The following is a 20,987-nucleotide window of genomic DNA, read 5'->3' on the forward strand; positions in this document are numbered from 1 at the left end:
TGGCGGGGATGGGGTCAAATGGTTTCTCAGGCTTCCAAGGCACATTGATGAAGTGTCTCTGCATTAAGTTACCTTCACACTGAAAACAAACTCCAAAAAACTCAGCTGACAATGGTTTTCAACTTACAGTTTACTGTATCTTTCAGCTATTGTCAACAGTTGTTTGAAATCGCAAGTTTGAAAAACTAGTTGAGGGAAGTTTTGTCTTGAGTTTTTAGTTTGTCTGCCTTGTTTCTTCTGTGTGTCTACACAGTGGCGACTCCCAAGTGCTCCACAGAAGCAACTGTTCAGTTTTTATTAGAAATTGAAATTAGGAAACCTCTGTGGGATCCTGATTCAATAATTGTATAAATAAATTATTTCAATTTAACAGTGTTTTTATTTTAAGTTTAAGACAGTGACATCTACTGTGTTAATTTGAGTCTTAAAATATATTTTTAATGCTTCCTTTCAGAGGGTAATGATGCTGTCAAGATAGTGTAACAGCATGTAGGTGCATGTTTCCAGCAACTTATATTTTTAACTCAGAGGGTGAAGTACCTACCAACTACTATGGTAATCTGAGGCCTTGACAACTTTCAGTTCCTTACCTTCAGGTTGTGGGATGCTGGGAAGGAATTGAATATGTAGTATGAGCGGATAAGTGGATGTATTAATGTGTTAAGAATGTATAAAAAAGTAAAATAACAGTACCTACTTTTACAAAATCCTTGAGTACATTTACAGTAACCCAGCACCCTCTAGGGGTTCACTAATCTTGGCCAGTGATATTCAATGAGAGTACATTAAACTTTTATAATTGTCGCCCGTTGCCAAAAATCAAAGGGTTACAAGAAGCTGCTCTGCTGGTGATACTGCAACTCTAAACCTTGTGTCTTTCTGTTGAATATGTAGTACTATTAGCTTCAACAGTTCTTTGAATTGCTCATGCCATACTGAGAAAATTCTTGAAACTTTGTCATTCTTCAATGTAGATCTCCTCCAATACAGGATTATAAGCTCCGGGGGTTCCTCTTTATAATGAAACTTTCTAAACCCCATGCCTCTTTTTTCGGGTTGATTCGACCACAGGTATCTTTCTTTGGGTTGATTTTTGTGACAAAGAATTACATCAAGAATTATAGTACAGAGTGCTATTGCATCTTCAGAGCCAGAGTCCATTTTCTTTTTTTAAAAAAAAGAAAGAAAAGTCTGATGAATGTGTGTGTTTATAAGAGTTTGAAACTGTTGTCAGCATTTTGCAACAATTGTAGGTTTGCCAAACTTACAGCAGTTGTGCGTTTCTGTTTGTTGGATTTGGTTTTCACTGTGACAGTTGCCTCGTGCATTAAGGTCTTGTTTTAGAGGTCTGATGTATAATGGTCTGAAGGATTAAGATCAGCTGAACATTCAGACCCTGGAACTGGTCCTCTACTGCTTATCTGTACCCATATGCAACCACATATTTGCAGGGTTACATTGTGTAGCAAGTCCTTGTAGACAGTACCTGTAAGGCATGTTGGGATAATATGTGAACCTACCACTCAGTATCCTGCAATTGTATAATAATAATAATAATAATAATAATAATAATCTCAAATTGCCACTGTTGCCTAGCCTGGATTGCACCACAAGGATTTTCAAATCCCCACAAATATTGTTATAGTTCCTGCTTGTGTAGAAGCAACCAACTGCAGTGACAAGATACAGGGCATGTATTTGGAATGATGGCATTTCAAATCCCTGCCCAGGCCTGGTAATTTAGGTTTTCTGCAGTTTTCTTAAATTGATTAATGTAAATGCCATAACGATTCCTTTGAAAGAACATGGCTGGTTTTTCTTCCACATCCTCCTTCAGTCTGATCTTGTCCTGTGTCTCTAATGACCTGGTTGTTAATGAGATTAGAAATGTAACCTAAAATTTTAAAGTATTTCTGATATATCCTTATAATACAGAATAAAACTTGCAAGTCACCTGAAAGATAATAGGCATTGCTGATAAGTGTCACTCCTTTTGATAGTAAGTTTCTATTTCTGGGACTGGGTTAGGTGGTTTTCTAGCTGCACTGAATAGTTCTGGCAACAGAAACTGTTCTATGTGTACTAATAGCTATATGCATGGTTACAAGTTTTGTAGGGCCTAGTAGGTGTGGCACATAGGTTGAGTGGATAGTAGACTGCTACCACAGCAAGTGTGAGGTGGATTTGGGACAGTGAAAATGTTGGTTTTGAGCATGCTTTAATGTTGTAGATGTTACAGTATATAATACTCTTGACAAAAAGACTTCGTGAAGATAATGTCTTTATAAAAAGAAAATAATCATTCAAGAATTCATATCCATAAAGATACAGTTGGGCTGGCTTGTACATATCTTCAGTAGACACAGCTCTTTTACAACTGATAAAGATACATACAGAAGTAAACAGACATTACTCTTATGTTTCTTAACCACAATGGCTAAACTGTCAATCTCTATATAAATTTAATAAAGTATCCCAGTCTTAATATATGTGAACTCAAGTATGAGGCATGTTTTTTTTTAAGTAAGTACCGTTCTGAAATTAAAAAAAGACACGCTAAGATATCTCAACAATTTTATTTTTACATGAAAGCCTGTACCTTAATCTACTTTTCTACATAATTTCTGTCAATATTGAGGCACTTGTCATAATGTTGTACCAGTTTTTGAAAACCCTCCTGACTGGTTAACCACTACATCACCACCGTTTTGACTTTGTCATCATGACGCTGACCGCTCAGGTGTTTTTTCAAGTGCAGGAACAGATGGTAGTCACTGGGCGCAAGATTGGGGCTGTACAGAGGATGATCTAGAGTTTCCCATCGAAAAGATGTGATGAGATCTTTGGTCTGATTTGCCATATGCAGACGGGCATTGTCTTGCAGCAAAACGATGCCCTTGCTCAACTTGCCACGTCTTTTGTTCGGAATTGAATGGCGCAGATTGTGCAATGTCTTACAGTAAGCTGCTGCATTGATTGTCTCATTACAAGGCAGAAATTCCAAAAGCAATACTCCTTTTCTGTCCCAAAGAACTGTGCACATGATTTTCCGGGCAGAAATTGTTTGCTTAAACTTCACTTTTCTGGATGAATCTGAATGCCGCCATTCCATGGACTATTGCTTTGATTCTGGTGTGATGTAGGCCACCCATGTTTCATCACCCATAACAATTTGGCTTAAGAAATCATCACCGTTGTTGTGGTACCACTCAAGGAAAGTCAATGCAATGTCTAAACGTTTCGTTTTGTGCACATCCGTCAACATTTTCAGTACCCAGCGTGCGCACAGTTTTCGGTAATTCAAGTGCTCGGTCACAATGCCATACAAAACACTATGAGAAACATTAGGAAAGTCATCCCGCAAGGAGGAAATCGTAAAGCGTCTGTTTTCTCTTATCTTATTGTCCACTTCCTGCACCAAATTTTCATTACCAACCGAACAATGCCCACTTCGTTGTTCATCATGCACATTTGTGCGGCCATCTTTAAATGCTCTCAGCCACTTTCTTACCATTCCATCACTCATAATCTTTTCTCCGTAAACTGCACAGATCTCACGATGAATATCGATCGCTTTTAGGCTTTTAGCACTAAGAAATCTTATAACAGCCTGTACTTCACAGTCGGCAGGACTCACGATTATCGGAGGCACCTTAAACACTCAGTACACAATGTAAACAAGGAAGAATCGGACTGTAATGGCGTCAGTGTGTAGACAACAGATGTAGGTACCCAGTGCACATGCACAGAACACCGACTGCAGCACTGCGGCCACGGTGTGGCAAAACGGTACTTACTTAAAAGTCACGCCTCATATTTATAGTAGTAATGTGTACTAATTTGTCTTTCTCCTGTTTTTGTTTTATATTTATGTTTAAATAAAATTATGAAAGTTGGCATGTAATTTCTGTGCAGATTAGTTATTCTTCTGGCATACTTGTAACAGGAAGTGTGTCAGTGTACAGTACAGTATTTTGAATTTCAGCTGCATCATATACTAATCTAACACCCAAACCTCCAGATGTTGGACATTCAGATCGATACCAAATGTTCTGTGTCAATAGAGTATCAACCAAAACACCGATTTAGTTCATGCTGTCGCCCATAAGAACAGGCATAAATGGTAATTAAAAGTAACACCAGAACTACAGAACACAGGAAAAGTGTACCTGTGAATCATTGTTCCATAGATCTTGTGTGGGTGACTTGGTCGAGCGGAGGTCGTCATATGAAAGGTCCCGCATTCCACCCTGCTAATGGCAAATGTTTTAACTCTTCATGTGTGAAACTGTTATATGGGAGAACATTTTCCTGACATTAAAAGGACTTTTCGAAGTTTTTGGCAGTCTGCAATTCACTTTGTTAGTTGGAAGTAGCAGACCTATAGAGTACATTCATATCATACATGCGGTAGTAGTAGTAATAATAGTAATAATAATAATAATAATAATAATAATAATAATTGACTGCAGATGGCAGTGCCGCCATACACCAGATATGCGTGTTGTGGCTAGAGTCTCGTGTTTGTGGAAAGACAGGACGAAAAGTCCATTTACATGTCAGGAAAATGTTCTCAGCAGGGTTTGAACGCATGACATATGACAATGAATGCTCTACCAACTTTTTTTTCTTTAATCCCATTTTGTTCATTGCACTTGTTCGGGGCAGACGTCCTGTGACACCTGTTCAAGTTCAGCATTGATCCATTCACTCAGTCTTTTTATTACAGAGGGCAGATAACCATCTGATCAAACACGGCGAGCTGCTGAGCCAGCACCAACTCACCCACGCAGGATCTACAAAACAATGACTCATGGATATGCTTTCCCTGTGCTCCGTAATTCTGGTGTTACTTTTTTATGTTTATGCATCTTACACTTGATGACAGCACATAACACGAACTAAATTGGTGTTTCGGTTGACACTCTATCAACATACAAAATTTGGTACCGATCTGAGTGTCTGACATCTGGAGGTTTGGGTGTAAGTACATGTTGAAATGAACCTGTGAATGTAGTCAGTTTCATTCACATTCAGGGATTATGATTATCTTTCCGATTTCTGCCCTCTTTCTGATATTTTTTAAAAATTTTGTTTTATTCTTAGAACCCATTATCTTTTCTCTAGGTTTTTGCAGAGGCTTTTGCCTTAGAAGCTCGTTTCTCAGAAAAGTTGCCTGTCCCTCCAATAGGCGGTCCAGATGATCCAAGAGAGAGCGTAGAAAAGTTTTACGATTTTTGGTACAACTTTGAGTCATGGAGAGAGTTCTCGTACCTTGATGAAGAAGACAAAGAGAAAGGACAGATGTGAGTATCTCATTAATACTTTGAGATTGCTTTGTAATGGGAGAATTATGTTGGGGCAGATTTTTGAGTGATAATGTTATGCTGAATTAATCCATATTATTTAATCTCCCAAACAGCTCAGTCATTGTTAGGAACAGATACTGTACATAAAACATTGTAAGTAAGTTGGACTTGAAGTTTTCAATTTTGAAACCAGGGGTGAAAAGAGAACACTGTTATTTAATGTCTTGCAAGTGCTACAATACGCATACATTGCAAGCGAAATAATCCATACTATTTGGGACTCATGTTTCCCCGTGCTACCCAACTATAGGATCATCATATACAGAACATTACCTCCTTCCACCCCTCCTCCACCCCCCACTCCCAAATAAATTCCGAGTAAGAAAATTAAAAATATCTACCATAATGAGTTTAACATCGTGTACTGTAAACTTACACTAAATGTTAGCTGCTTAAACTATGGTAATAAAAGAAAGTGTAAAATACATAGAAACAAAAGGTTTAATATCAAGGACTGCCTAAGCTAGTTTAATATCAAGGACTGCCTAAGCTAATGATCTGTGATACAGTTTTCTTTACCAGTACCACCATTATCATCTTCATTTGTAGTCCTATTGCTGTTTCTTCCTTGCCGATCCTTCTCTCATATTACACCGTCTTTTGAGTCATCCACAGAATTGGACATGCAGCACTTTTTTTAAAAGAATCCTTCTACTACATATTTTCTTGAAATCCAACTCGGGTAATAGGTATCAATTTCTCATCAGATGTACTGAAGGGTTGTTTATATTTCCTGACAGAGATGGGGCATGATCTGCTTGAAGAAGCTGTTCATTCCTTTTAGCAGCTTAGGTGGTTATATTAATGCAGATTTCCTGCTTAGTCTTGAAATTTGGAAATAACACCACTAGAAGTTTGTAATATGCCTTTGTTGGTCTTTCATATCAGTTCCTTAACTTCCTGTGCAAGAAATCCAACATGAAAATTTCTCTCTTGTTAATCCTTTGACTGCTACACATTTGCTCATTGCATTCCATGCTGAGTGCAGCTTTGTTGTCAAATAATTCTGGTACCAGCACTGAGAGATTGCTTTTGGGTCACTAACTGCAACTGGTTTTGCTGCAGAGCCCAGCTTTTACGGTACTGAATATTTGTACAGTTCTGGGTGTGACAACCCCACCTGTCACCTTGGGTTTGGCACCTCCAATAAAAAATAAATGCAGTTAATCCGACACCTAACATTTTTCATTTTCAAGCTACTACTATCTTACTTCTTGTGTGCCGGGAATGGATGATTGTCTGCAGTTGAGCTTTCTTTGAAGCAGTTATGCATAAGTCTTAGTTTCCTGAATGGAAGTTGTGAAATAAATGCTGTAGAAGTGAAAAATTCCAACCTTTACTGTTCATCTGTGCTAACACAATAGCTCTTCTGTAAGAAGACATCAGTGTAATTCAGATCTCTTTATAAGTTACCATTGTATTTCAATAGCCGGTCCCAAGCCCAGTTGAGAAAGGAGGAGGGGGAGGAGTAACACCTCATTAAAAAACTTCGGTTCACGTGGCCCGGGTGATAGTACCTCGTGAGGGCCCCTTGCCAGGGATACGGTGAAGATCTCAACGGCAGCGAAGGCAGAGAAGATGGACTTCAGTATAGCAGAGCTGGCGGAAGAGGCACCTTTCTCTTTGGGTACAAAAAGAGTACAAGTAGCGACTGTACCCCAGAGGGGCAGCTACAGACAGCGTCTGACTCATAGTGAGTGGCTGATTTTAGGCTGGGCATCCTACTGCCTATGTGGAAAGTAACAGGAAACTACCACATTACATTCCCAATTAGTACATTGTATGTCTCTCCATGTGAAAGTTTCCGGAGTTAAAACTTTCCCTCATTCAGATCTCTGGGAGCGGAACACATTGAGAGTAGACATATTTGAAAGGAAGAAGGGGACAGTGAAGGAAGGAAAGATTGGAACATGGAATGTGAGGACACTACTGCAAGCAGGAAAGCTAGAGAATGCAAAACAGGAGATGAAAAGGAACAGATTAGTTGCCCTCGGTTTGTGGGAAATGAGATGGGGAGAGAATGGGGAGATAGAAAGTAGAGATTATAAGCTCTTTTACTCAGGAGAAATCAAGAGTACTGAAAATGGAGTAGGGATATTGATAGGGCAAAAGATGAAAAATAACGTAATGAAGGTACAATATATTGGTGGAAGACTGATGATGATACGACTGAAGGGTAGTTCAAAAGATTTGGTGTTGATACAGGTATACAGGGTGTTACAAAAAGGTATGGCCAAACTTTCAGGAAACATTCCTCACATACAAATAAAGAAAAGATGTTATGTGGACATGTGTCTGGAAACGCGTAATTTCCATGTTAGAGCCCATTTTAGTTTCGTCAGTATGTACTGTACTTCCTCGATTCACCGACAGTTGGCCCAATTGAAGGAAGGTAATGTTGACTTCGGTGCTTGTGTTGACATGCAACTCATTGCTCTACAGTACTAGCATCAAGCACATCAGTACGTAGCATCAACAGGTTAGTGTTCATCACGAATGTGGTTTTGCAGTCAGTGCAATGTTTACAAATGCGGAGTTGGCAGATGCCCATTTGATGTATGGATTAGCACGGTACGTTTGTATCGAGACAGATTTCCAGAACGAAGGTGTCCCGACAGGAAGACGTTCGAAGCAATTGATCGGCGTCTTAGGGAGCACGGAACATTCCAGCCTATGACTCGCGACTGGGGAAGACCTAGAATGACGAGGACACCTGCAATGGATGAGGCAATTCTTTGTGCAGTTGACGATAACCCTAATGTCAGCATCAGAGAACTTGCTGCTGTACAAGGTAGTGGTGACCACGTCACTGTATGGAGAGTGCTATGGGAGAACCAGCTGTTTCCGTACCATGTACAGCGTGTGCAGGCACTATCAGCAGCTGATTGGCCTCCACGGGTACACTTCTGCGAATGGTTCATCCAACAATGTGTCAATCCTCATTTCAGTGCAAATGTTCTCTTTACGGATGAGGCTTCATTCCAAAGTGATCAAATTGTAAATTTTCACAATCAACATGTGTGGGCTGACGAGAATCCGCACGCAATTGTGCAATCACGTCATCAACACAGATTTTTTGTGAACGTTTGGGCAGGCATTGTTGGTGCTGTCTTGATTGGGCCCCATGTTCTTCCACCTACACTCAGTGGAGCACGTTATCATGATTTCATACGGGATACTCTACCTGTGTTGCTAGAACATGTGCCTTTACAAGTACGACACAACATGTGGTTCATGCACGATGGAGCTCCTGCACATTTCAGTCGAAGTGTTCGTATGCTTCTCAACAACAGATTCGGTGACCGATGGATTGGTAAAGGCGGACCAATTCTATGGCCTCCACGCTCTCCTGACCTCAACCCTCTTGACTTTCATTTATGGAGGCATTTGAAAGCTCTTGTCTACGCAACCCCGGTACCAAATGTAGACACTCTTCGTGCTCATATTGTGGACGGCTGTGATACAATACGCCATTCTCCGGGGCTGCAGCAGCGCATCAGGGATTCCATGCGACAGAGGGTGGATGCATGTATCCTCGCTATCGGAGGACATTTTGAACATTTCCTGTAACAAAGTGTTTGAAGTCACACTGGTACGTTCTGTTGCTGTGTGTTTCAGTTCCATGATTAATGTGATTTGAAGAGAAGTAATAAAATGCGCTCTAACATGGAAAGTAAGCGTTTCCGGACACATGTCCATATAACATATTTTCTTTCTTTGTGTGTGAGGAATGTTTCCTGAAAGTTTGGCCGTACCTTTTTGTAACACCCAGTATATGCCAACCAGCCAGCATAGAGATGAGGAAGTGGAATAATATTATGAGAAAATACAGGAACTCTTCGAGAAAGAAAATAGAAATGCCTGCGTTATCATCATGTGGGACTGGAATGCAGTCTTGGGTGAAGAAAGAGATGAAGATACAGTTGGAAAATTTGGATTAGAGATAAGAAATGAGAGAGATGAATGACTAATTAGTTTCTGTAAAGAAAATTCATTAGTAGTGGGTAACACATTATTTGCAACACCACAAAAGGAGATGTTTCACATGGATATCAAATTTGAATAGGGAACGGTATCAGTTGGACTACATACTGATACAAAAAAGGTTTAGGAACTGTTTGAAGAATGCCAAAGCTTACCCAGGAGTGGATATAAATTCAGACCACAACCTAGTAGTGGGAGAAATACAAGTGAGGTTGGAAAAAAGTCTAGTGAGGTAAAGCAACGGAAAGACTTAACACAGAAAGACCCAAAGAGGTAGGAAAGGCATCAGATTTGGTGAACAGATTTATGGAAAAATGGAAAAGAGGTACTGTTGATGAAAGTGTTAATGACAAATGGATAAAAATGAGGGAATGACTCATGGACTCTGCCAAAGAAGTACTAGGAATTAGAGTATCCCAAAGTACCAAGAAAGAATGGTTAACAGAAAACATGTTGAAAAAGATGGAAGAGCGGAGAAAGTGGAAAAATGTAGAAACTGAGTAAGGCAAAAAGAGGTACAGGAAACTGAATAATGAATTAAGAAGAGAAACTGAAGAAGAAAGGGAAAAATAGAAGAAACAGAAATGCGACAAAATAGAGAAAGAGGGAACGTATGAAATGATGTATGGACTGGCTAGTGAGATAGTTTTTTAGTGTAAAAGAAAGAGGAATAACATGGAAAGAAAAAGAGCAGATGGTACTCTAACACAAGAACCACAGGAGGTTTTGAACAGATGGCAAGAATATATTGAATGTCTGTATAAGGGGGATGAAATACAAAGCGAAATTAAGGCTGAAGAGGAGCAATATGAGCCATAAGATGGAAAGGGATTCACCACTTTGGAAGCAGAAGTAGAAAAGGTGCTGAAGGAGATGAAGAATAGGAAGGCATGTGGAATTGATAATTTGCCAGCAGAACTGATGAAGAATCAGGGAAACAAGGCAAGAAAAGAAATAGTCTACCTCTGTAATGAGATATATGACAAAGGGGAATGGTCTGACGACTTCCTTGCTACAGTTATGATACCAATAGAGAAAAAGAGAAACACTGAAAAATGTGAAGAGCATAGGACCATCAGTCTAATTTCTCATGCAGCTAAAGTCTTGCTGAGAGTGGAGCAGTTCGGATTTAGAAGAGGAAAAGGAACAAGATATACTAATGACCTGTTAAGGACGTTAGGGGAAAGATATAGGAAAAAAGGTAGAGAAATCTTTGCTGTTTTTATAGATTTAGAAAAGGCTTTTGAAAGAGTTTGGTGGAACAAGCTGATGGATATTTTGAAGAGGAAAGGAGTAGATTGGAAAGAGAGATGACTGATACGGAATCTATATTTACACTAGAAAGTAAGGATAAGGTTTGGAAATGAAATGTCAGAAGGAAGCAGCATTGGACGAGGTGTTAGACAGGGTTGTTACCTTTCCCCACCGTTGTTTGACGCATACCTTGAAGAGATTATTGCGAAAGGCTTAGATGGGAAAAGAGGAATATGTATGGGTGGAAAGAGTACCGTATTTACTCGAATCTAAGCTGCGCTCGAATCTAAGCCGCACATCAAAAATGAGACTCGAAATCAAGGGAAAAAAAATTTCCTGAATCTAAGCCGCACCTGAAATTTGAGACTCGAAATTCAAGGAGAGAGAAAAGTTTTAGGCCGCATCTCCAAATCAAAACAAAGTTGGTCTATTGTAATATGAGACACAATTTAGGTTGAATGAATGGCGATACAGCTACAGTAGTTTGGTTAGAGTCGTAAGCTTAGCAGTTAAGCTTTACCAGGTAGCCATTGCTATGCATCAGGGGCTCCATCCATATTTATACGGGTACCCTTCCTTTTTCACGTGCTTCGTCTGGTTTGAATTGATTGCTTATTTTTCTTTGATCTGATAAGTGCCATTATAGGTGTTTACATCACTTTAAGCTGAAAATGCATGATTGTATTGTGTCATGCATTGTTTGTCACATTCTGATAATGAGTGTTTACGGCCTGTTGCCACTCGCAGCATGGCTTGCTTTTGTGCGCGCTACCGCCGCTTACAATTTAAAAAAAAGGAAGGCGAGAGAGAGAGAGAGAAATCGTCTCATTAGCGAAACAATGGAAAGAGACAGCTATTTGTTGTTACTTACACTGCTGCTTTCTTTGATAATGATCAACAAGAACTAAATAATCGACTGCGTATGATAGAAGATGTTCTGAACGAGAGTTTAGTGAAAATTTTTCTCCGTTTGAAAATCTTTGCAGACGCCTCTTTAGTACATTACATTCTGCACAGAAATTAGGGTCATCTTAGATATAAAAATCTAGTCAATTGCCATGCTTCATTTCTGACTGTATCACTATTAGGCATAAGAATAATACAGATATAAACATGACATGATATGTATATTCTTCCGCGTTTGCTGTTGTCTCACTCTAGTTTCGTAGTTTATTAGACAGGATTTAAATGAGATAGCAGCAAACCTGAAAGAATACTTGGCAAAATCTTTATATTTGTATTATTCTTATGGTGAAGAGAATACTGCATGTGATTCACAATTCAAAAAGTTCCTATTAGCAACCATCTCTTCTTACAGGTAGAAAAATTTCAGAACTTTGAGTTGGTCATATTGACAAACATCCCAAACAGTCTTGCCATTTGGATTTTCGTAGTACATTGAAATGCTGCTACATTCGAAGATGAACAATACGGAATTTGTATTTACTTCGTTGGATAATGTATGAAAATGCAGTGGTCGAAACTCGGGGTGGAGAAAAAAAGCTCGTCTTCCACCTTTTTTTAAATTTATTTACTGACACAGAGGTTTTGGCGCCAGTATTTATCATTGTGCCTGCAAAACATGCCTTTGTAGTGCTACATATATTCGACGGCAGAAGTTAGTTGTGGCGGCATCTACCAACATTTCTCAGAACTTCTGCTTACTTTCCATTCGATTCTAAGCCGCAGGCGGTTTTTTGGATTACAAAAACCGGAAAATAGTGCGGCTTAGATTCGAGTAAATACGGTTTAGAATGTGTAAGATTTGCTGATGACATGGTATTAGTGGCAGAAAATGAGCGGACAGTGAATAACATGCTGAAAGATTGGAATGAAGCTTGTGTGGAATATGGGATGCAAATAAACACAGCAAAAACAAAGAGTATGGTCATCAGTACAAGACGCAGACTGTCGAATATTAAGATATCACAATCTACCATTAGTCAAGTAAGTGCATTTAAATATCTTGGAAGCACAATAACTGAAGACTTGAGATGTCACCAGGAGGTGAAAACTCGAATTGCCATAGCAAAGGAGGTATTCAACAGAAAGAGGAGACTCTTTACGTGGCAAATTAGATAATGGTCTAAGGAAAAGGCTTGGCAAATGTTATGTTTGGAGTGTGGCACTATATGGGGCAGAAACATGGACGCTGAGACGAGAGGATGAAAAAAGTTTGGAAGCATTTGAGATGTGGGTGTGGAGGAGAATGGAGAGAATAAGCTGGATGGAAAGAGTGATCAATGAAAGAGTATTGAAAAGGGTTGGTAGAAGAAGGTGTGTGCTGAAGGTTGTAAGAGAGAGGAAAAAGAACTGGTTGGGACATTCATTGAGAAGGGAGTGCTTGCTAGCAGATGCTTTGAAAAAATTGACTTGTGGGAGAAGACTGAGAGGAAGAAGGAGATTCAAGATGATAGACAACATAAAGGGAAGAGGAAATTATGCAGACTTGAAGAGGATGGCAGAAGACCGGACAGCCTGGAGAACTACCATGTGAAAACCTGCCTTTTGGCAGAATACTGCTGATAATGATTGTATTTCAATAACATAAAGCAAATAAGAAGAATGCTGAAGATTAGATGGGTAGATCACATAACTAACGAGGAGGTATTGAATAGAATTGGGGAGAAGAGGAGTTTGTGGCACAACTTGACAAAAAGAAGGGACCGGTTGGTAGGACATGTTTTGAGGCATCAAGGGATCACAAATTTAGCATTGGAGGGCAGCGTGGAGGGTAAAAATCGTAGAGGGAGACCAAGAGATGAATACACTAAGCAAATTCAGAAGGATGTAGGTTGCAGTAAGTACTGGGAGATGAAGAAGCTTGCACAGGATAGAGTAGCATGGAGAGCTGCATCAAACCAGTCTCAGGACTGAAGACCACAACAACAACAACAACAACAACAACAAAGCCAATAAAATTTCTCTAGGCAACTTCCAAAACCAGATAATAAACATTTCTGAATTCTTTTCGTTGGTGTTCAAATACTAGTTGCATATTGGGAATAGGCATTTACATACAGTGTTGTTGCATTTATGCAGTGAAGGCTGTGCTTTTAATTCTTGTACTGCATGTATTAAATAGATGTTACAGGTCTGAAAGCTGTGAGATTTTTTCCATCCTTTTATTTTTTGCATAAGCCTTGAAACATGGCAGAACACACAGTGGTACATTGCGTTGTGGGCATTCATACCTAGTTTCTTGGCACACATTGACATACTTGGAGTGTTCACTCTCAGTAACATTCTTAAAGTGCCTCACAGTAAATTGTAGAGGGCTGTCCCCATAAAAGCACTCTTCCTCTGCCTGCTTTGCTGCCTTTTGTAGCATAAACTTCAGCTGTTTCTATTATCTGAGAGAGATGTAACTCTTCAGTTGGCATTTTTTACCCTGTTACTACTTGAGAATTGAACATGAGCATTTAAAATGAACAGGTCGAGTACTTGGAAAAAGAACTTTCTATACCACTTCACAATATCCCCCCCCCACACACACACACACACAGACCTTTTCTCCCCTCTCCCGGGGCTCACCACTCTTTGGTGAGCTTGTGTTTGGCTATCATGGGGCCACAGCCTTTGGAGCACCTTTTCCCTTCCATGCTGTGTGTCTGTCCTCCTGTTATTCTTTTTCTCCTCCCTTGGGGAACATGTGTCTAATATTTTTGGGAATGTGTTATGAAGTTTTTGTAGCCTGACATCAGAACAGTCCTACCTCTGTTTTTTCTTTCTTTCTTTGTTTTCCATCTCCTGCCCTTCCTCAGCTTTGGCATTTGAGGTTCCTCTTTGTTACTTCTTCCTCCCTGTGCTCTCACAAAGGCCACCCCGCCCGCCCCCCCCCCCCCCCCCCCCATGTCTGACATGTAACAGGTGACTGGGTAATGTGTAATTCCCAGCCCCAGATCGACAGGTAGGGTATGCACATACTCTCTGGTACAGGCCAAACCCATAGGCGGGGTGATTCCCTCAACTGTTATCTTCCCACCCAAACTGCCAATTGGTCCCTCTGTCAGGAAAATGGGGGTATGAACAATCACCTAAGGTGGGTAAGCCCCCCTCTGAGAGGACAGTCAGTTGGAAGTAGCATGCCATCGGAGATGCTGGCAATCGTGGGTGATTTTTTTCTCAATGAGCCAATCACCATCTCAGTCTATGTCTACTAAATGTAAACAGAAGGAGGCTAAAGATTCCAAGACTCTCCCAGCTGCTCCTCGGTTCCTCATGGTATAATGTACTGAAGGAAGTCAGTCCTTTGCTACGGTTAATCTGTTTATTATTCAGAAAGGTGTTGATGCAGTTGCCTACCCTATGAAATCCTGCTCTCGTTTATGTAATTACACTTTGCTTTTGAAGACCGATTGTAATTCTGAAGCCCAACAACTGCTTGAAGCTTCGCTCCTCCACAGCTATGTTGTTCATGTCAAGGCACATCAAATGCTGTATTACTCACGTGGCATTACTTACACTTGGCTGCTCAATGGTCTGACCGAGGGAGAAATCCAAATTTAACTTTCTGATCAGGGCATCACTGTAGTCCATCGGGTAATGAAAAAGGTTGATACACCCTTAGTGCCTATGTGCACTCTTTTTCTCGTGCTTGAAGGAGTAGTGCTTCCATCAAAGATCAAAGCTGGCTGTGAAGTCATCATGGTCCAACTGTACATTCCAAACTCAATGTTTTGCTACCAGTGTCAGTGTTACGATCACAGTTGAATGTCCTCTCGGAACATGGCCAAATGTGTTATTTGTGGTAGGGATGCTCATGAGGGTGATTGCACGCCTCCTCCTTCCCACTGTATCAGTTGCAATGGTGACCGTGCAGCCTCATCCCGATAATGTCCTGTGTATCGAGATGAGCGGGCTGTCCAGGAGATCTGGGTGAAGGAAAAAGTGCCTTACCCTATCACTTGCAAGTTGTTGGCTAGTCGGAAGCCATGTTTTACCATCTGGCATTTACAGTACTATTCTTGCTAAGCCTTGCTCCACAAAGGATACTGACATGCAGATTTGTGACCTCAAATTCAGCACTGTAGTTGTAAAATTGCCCAGTGTCATGGTAACATCCCTGTCTCCTTCTCCTCCAGCTGTGCAACAGACCACCAAACCTTTGCCTCCGGCAGCAAAATCACCTGATACGCAACCAACAGGCCGGAAAGGACAGATGGAATAGTCACGTAAAGACTTTTTATGTCCCTCCAGCCAACAAACATCTGAGTCATCATCTGCCATTCGCAAAGACTAAGAAATCACAGACAAACAGTTTTCTCCTCCGCCGACTGGGAGATCTTCTACAATGGTGTCCCATGTGACACTCTCACCTGGCTAACCTCTGTTTCACCGGCGTGCACTGACAACCGTTTTTCTGCCCTAGAATATGCAGACTGACACAGTGAGAATGTCGACATCTCTGAGATCTCATGGGACAGGATCCTCCAGCATCTGTGCCCTGTAGCAGCGATTCTTCGAAGGCTGGTACTCAGCAGCCACCAAGATGACAACCCTTCATTTTTTCCTTCCTCCCTTTTCCCCGTCACGACTTTCCTCCAGTGGAACGTTCTCGGCATTAGATCCAACAAGGAGGAAATGGCTGCTCATGGAATTGCTGTGTCCACTCCTTTTCTGCCTCCAGAAAACAAAATCCCACCCTCACGACTGCTTTGACCTGTTTCCTGTCCATATTGAACTTCCCACTGACGAAGGCACTCCATCTCATGGGGGAGTCGTGCAGCTCATCTAGAATGATGTTCATAGTCAAACCATCTCATTCAACAACCTGATAGCAAGCTGTTGCAGTCCGCATTTTCTTTCCTTGCTTTACCTTTTCTCTTTGTACCATCTACATCGCTCTGTCAATCGGTGTCACCAGTGCAGACTTCCTCCGGCTTACTGGCCACCTTCCTCAACCCAAACACTGAAGGATCCACATTCCTTTCAGATTCCATGCACACCTATTCCCATTTGGACCTCTTGTTCTGCATTGCGCAGCTTGCCCATCATCTCGGGTGGTCCGCTCTCTCTGACAAGTCCTCGAGTGACTATTTACTGTTCTAGCTGTTTGCTCACTCCTACCCCACCTACATTCAAACGCAACTGGCAGCTTTCTAAGGCCGACTGGAAGCTTTATTCCTCTCTGGCGACCGTCAATGAACAACACTTCCCCAGTTGTGATGACCAGATAGAATACCTTACAGATGTTATCCTTACTGCCACAGAATGTTCCATTTCTCGCACTTCACCTTTACCATGCTGTGTCCTGGCTCTTGGTGGACTGAAGCATGCTGCCATGCAACTCGTGTGCGGAGACGTGCTCTACATGTTTTTAACATCCTACGATGGTGAACTGCCTTAGTTATAAACAGTTGTGTGCGTAGTGTTGCTGCATTCTTTGCAGTACATCTACATCTACATACATACTCCGCAATCCACCATACGCTGCATGGCGGAGGGTACCTCGTACCACAACTAGCATCTTCTCTCCCTGTTCTACTCCCAAACAGAACGAGGAAAAAATGACTGCCTATTTACCTCTGTACGAGTCCTAATCTCTCTTATCTTATCTTTGTGGTCTTTCCGTGAAATGTAAGTTGGCGGCAGTAAAATTGTAGTGCAGTCAGCCTCAAATGCTGGTTCTCTAAATTTCCTCAGTAGCTATTCACGAAAAGAACGCCTCCTTTTCTCTAGAGACTCCAGACTCCCACCCGAGTTCCTGAAGCATTTCCGTAACACTCGTGTGATGATCAAACCTACCAGTAACAAATCTAGCAGCCCGCCTCTGAATTGCTTCTATGTCCTCCCTCAACCCGACCTGATAGGGATCCCAAACGCTCGAGCAGTACTCAAGAATAGGTCGTATAAGTGTTTCATAAGCGGTCTACTTTACAGATGAACCACATCTTCCCAAAATTCTACCAATGAACCAAAGATGACTATCTGCCTTCCCCACAACCACCATTACATGCTTGTCCCACTTCATATCGCTCTGCGATGTTACGCCCAAATATTTAATCGACATGACTCTGTCAAGCACTACACTACTAATGAAGTATTCAAACATTACCGGATTCTTTTTCCTATTCATCTGCATTAATTTACATTTATCTATATTTACAGTTAGCTGCCATTCTTTACATCAATCACAAATCCTGTCCAAGTCATCTTGTATCCTCCTACAGTCACTCAACGACGACACCTTCCCGTACACCACAGCATCATCAGCAAAAGCTGCACATTGCTATCCACCCTGTCCAAAAGATCATTTATGTAGATAGAAAACATCAGCGGACCTACCACAGTTCCCTGAGGCACTCCAGATGATACCCTCACCTCCGATAAACACTCATCATCGAGGACAACGTACTGGGTTCCATTACTTAAGAAGTCTTCGAGCCACTCACATATTTGGGAACCAAACCCATATGCTCGTACCTTAGTTAGGAGTCTGCAGTGGGGCACCGAGTCAAATGCTTTCCGGAAGTCAAGGAATATGGCATCCATCTGATACCCTTCATCCATGGTTCGCAAGATATCATGTGAAAAAAGGGCTAGGTGCGTTTCGCAGGAGCGATGCTTTCTAAAGCCGTGCTGATGCATGGACAGCAACTTCTCTGTCTCAAGGAAATTCATTATATTCGAACTGAGAATATGTTCGAGAATCCTGCAACAAACCGATGTTAAGGATATTGGTCTGTAATTTTGAGGATCCATCCTTTTACCCTTCTTATATACAGGCATCACCTGCGCTTTTTTCCAGTCACTGGGGACTTTACGTTGGGCAAGAGATTCGCGATAAATGCAAGCTAAGTAAGGAGCCAATGCAGTAAAGTACTCTCTGTAAAACCGAATTGGAATCCCATCAGGACCTGGCGATTTATTTATTTTCAACCCATTCAGCTGCTTCACAACCCCAGGGATGTCTATCACTATGTCCTCCATACAAGAATCTGTACGAGACTCAAACGGCGGTATGTTTGTACGATCCTCCTGTGTGAAAGATTTCTCAAATGCTAAATTTAAAATTTCAGCTTTCATTTTGCTGTCTTCCGATTTTACGTAAGACCAGAATTTCCTTGGGTTTTCAGCAAGATCTTTTGCTAAGGTATGACGGTGGTAGTGGTTGAAAGCTTCACGCTTCGCTCTTTTTATAGCAGCACGGATCTCTACTAACTTTTGCCTGGCCTCATTCTCGCGATCTTTCTTGTACCATGAGTGCAACTGCCTTCGCTTCCTGAGCATTCTCCGAATTGCGCTGTTAAACCACGGTGGGTCTTTTCTGTCCGTAACCCACTTTTTCACCACATATTTGTCCAATGTGTGATTTACAATGTGTTTAAAATTTGCCCATAATTCTTCCACGTCCATTGTACCGGAAGTAAATGAAGTTGATTCATTTACCAAGTGGGATGCTAACAACTGCTTATCTGCTCTTTCTAGTAAGAATACTCTCTCAACACTGACACCGTTGATGAGGTCTGGTCTGTTCGTGGCTACCAGATCTAAAATATTTCCATTACGCGTTGGCTGTCAATTTAGGTGCTCAAGACAGTTTTTGGATAATGTGTTCAAAAGTAATTCACACGACGGTTTGTCTGTACCACTTGCAATGAATCCATAGACATCCCAGTCTATACTAGGTAGGTTGAAGTCGCCTCCGACTAATATAGCATGATCCCGGTACTTCTGCGATACAGAATGTAGACTCCCTTTGAATGATTCTAAAACTGTCACGGTGGAACCTGGTGGCTGGTAATAACACCCCACAATTAACTTTATTTCCCCTAGCCCTGTTAAACGTGTCCAGATAACTTCACAATCACACTCTACTTCGACCTCAGTAGACACAATATATTTGTCAACTGCAATGAATACACCACCACCTACGGTGTCTAATCTGTTTTTCCGATACACGTTCCAATCCTCACTAAATATTTCATAACTTCCTATCTCAGGGTTCAGCCAGGTCTCAGTCCTGAGAATAATTTGCACGCCACCTGCTTCCTGGAGGGTAGTAAATTCAGGAACTTTATTCCGAACACTGAAAATTTACTGCTAATATCTTGATAGCTGAAGTGTCTTTACACTGAGCAAAAAAGTCAGCTGGCTTTCATTTACTAGTTCATTTAACAGTTCCACTCCCTCTTCTGTTATGTGGGCCAACCTCCGCCGGCTCCCTGGAACCAAGGTCCATCACCCAGATTCCAACCCAACAGTAGCAGGCCGTGTCATTATGGACCCCGTTGTTATATCCAACACCTTAGGCCACTAATTTGCAGAGATTTTGAGCTCCACTCGCAATCACCCTGCCTTCCTCCATCGGAAATGAGTGGAGGAGGCTCGGGTGAAACCCTTCTCCTCTCAGAATCGTGAATGCTACAATGCCGCCTGTACTATGAGGGAGCTAGATCATGCTCTCACTTCGCCCCAATCTTCCACCCCACAGCTGGACAATGTTAACATTTAGAGGTTACATCTCCTTTCTCTTGCAGGCAAGCAATTTCTCCTTCATATGTACAATCACATTTGGGCAGATGGCATGTTTCCCAGATGCTAGCATGAATCCTCTGCCATACCCATACCTAAGCTTGGAAGGACAAACACCTTCCTTCAAGCTACTGCCCTATTTCTCTCACCGGCTGTGTTTGCAAGGTGATGGAATATGTGATTCATGCCCGACTGGTATGGTGGCTCGAGCTTCACTATTAACTAACAAGTGCACAGTGTAGCTTTCGAGCACGCCATTCTGCAGTTGACCATCTCATCACTTGTTCAACCCATGTCATAAATGGTTTTCTGTGGAAATACCAGACTGCGGCCATGATTTTTGATTTGGAGAAAGCGTATGACACCTGCTGGGGGACTGGTATCCTCTGTACTCTCACACATGGGGCATCCGAGGCCACCTGCCCTGTTTCCTTCAGGAATTTTTATGACAGAGTTTCCAGGGTATGTGTGGGTTCTGTCTTGTCAAACAACTGTGTGCGTCAGGGCTCCATCCCTCACCGAGCACCATTTGCTCCCTTTTCATTAACAATTTTGCGATCTGTTGCAGTTCTCCATGGACTTGTCTTCTTGAGTGGTGTCTTGAACGATTTCTTGATTGTCTTTACTCGTGGAGCATTGACAATGGCTTTCGCTTTTCCACTGGCGAAATCATTTCTATGAATTTCTGATGGTGCAATGGGTTTCTTCCACCGGTTTTACATCTTGGGCCTGTCACTCTTCCATTTGCTGAAGCTGCATAATTTCTGGGGCTCATGCTTCCTTGGTCGTCCTGCGTGCCTTACCTGGCCGCCCACTGTACCCAGTCCCTCAGTGTCCTACGTGTACTAAGCGGTACTTCCTGGGGAGCAGATCGGACCAACCTCCTCAGTTTGTACCGATTCC

The 20,987-nt window shown here is 41.6% G+C and overlaps 1 protein-coding gene across 1 annotated transcript in view; it reads left to right on the top strand.

Moving 5' to 3' along the window:
- LOC126248095 (dnaJ homolog subfamily C member 2) overlaps window positions 1-20,987 on the top strand; it is a 212,277-nt gene that overhangs the window by 126,857 nt on the left and 64,433 nt on the right. The window contains exon 5 of the mRNA XM_049948761.1: window positions 5,128-5,306. Coding sequence (XP_049804718.1) covers window positions 5,128-5,306 — 179 coding nt within the window. The remainder of the gene's footprint in view (window positions 1-5,127; window positions 5,307-20,987) is intronic.

Source organism: Schistocerca nitens, chromosome 3, assembly GCF_023898315.1.
Source record: "Schistocerca nitens isolate TAMUIC-IGC-003100 chromosome 3, iqSchNite1.1, whole genome shotgun sequence".
Lineage (NCBI taxonomy): Eukaryota > Metazoa > Arthropoda > Insecta > Orthoptera > Acrididae > Schistocerca > Schistocerca nitens.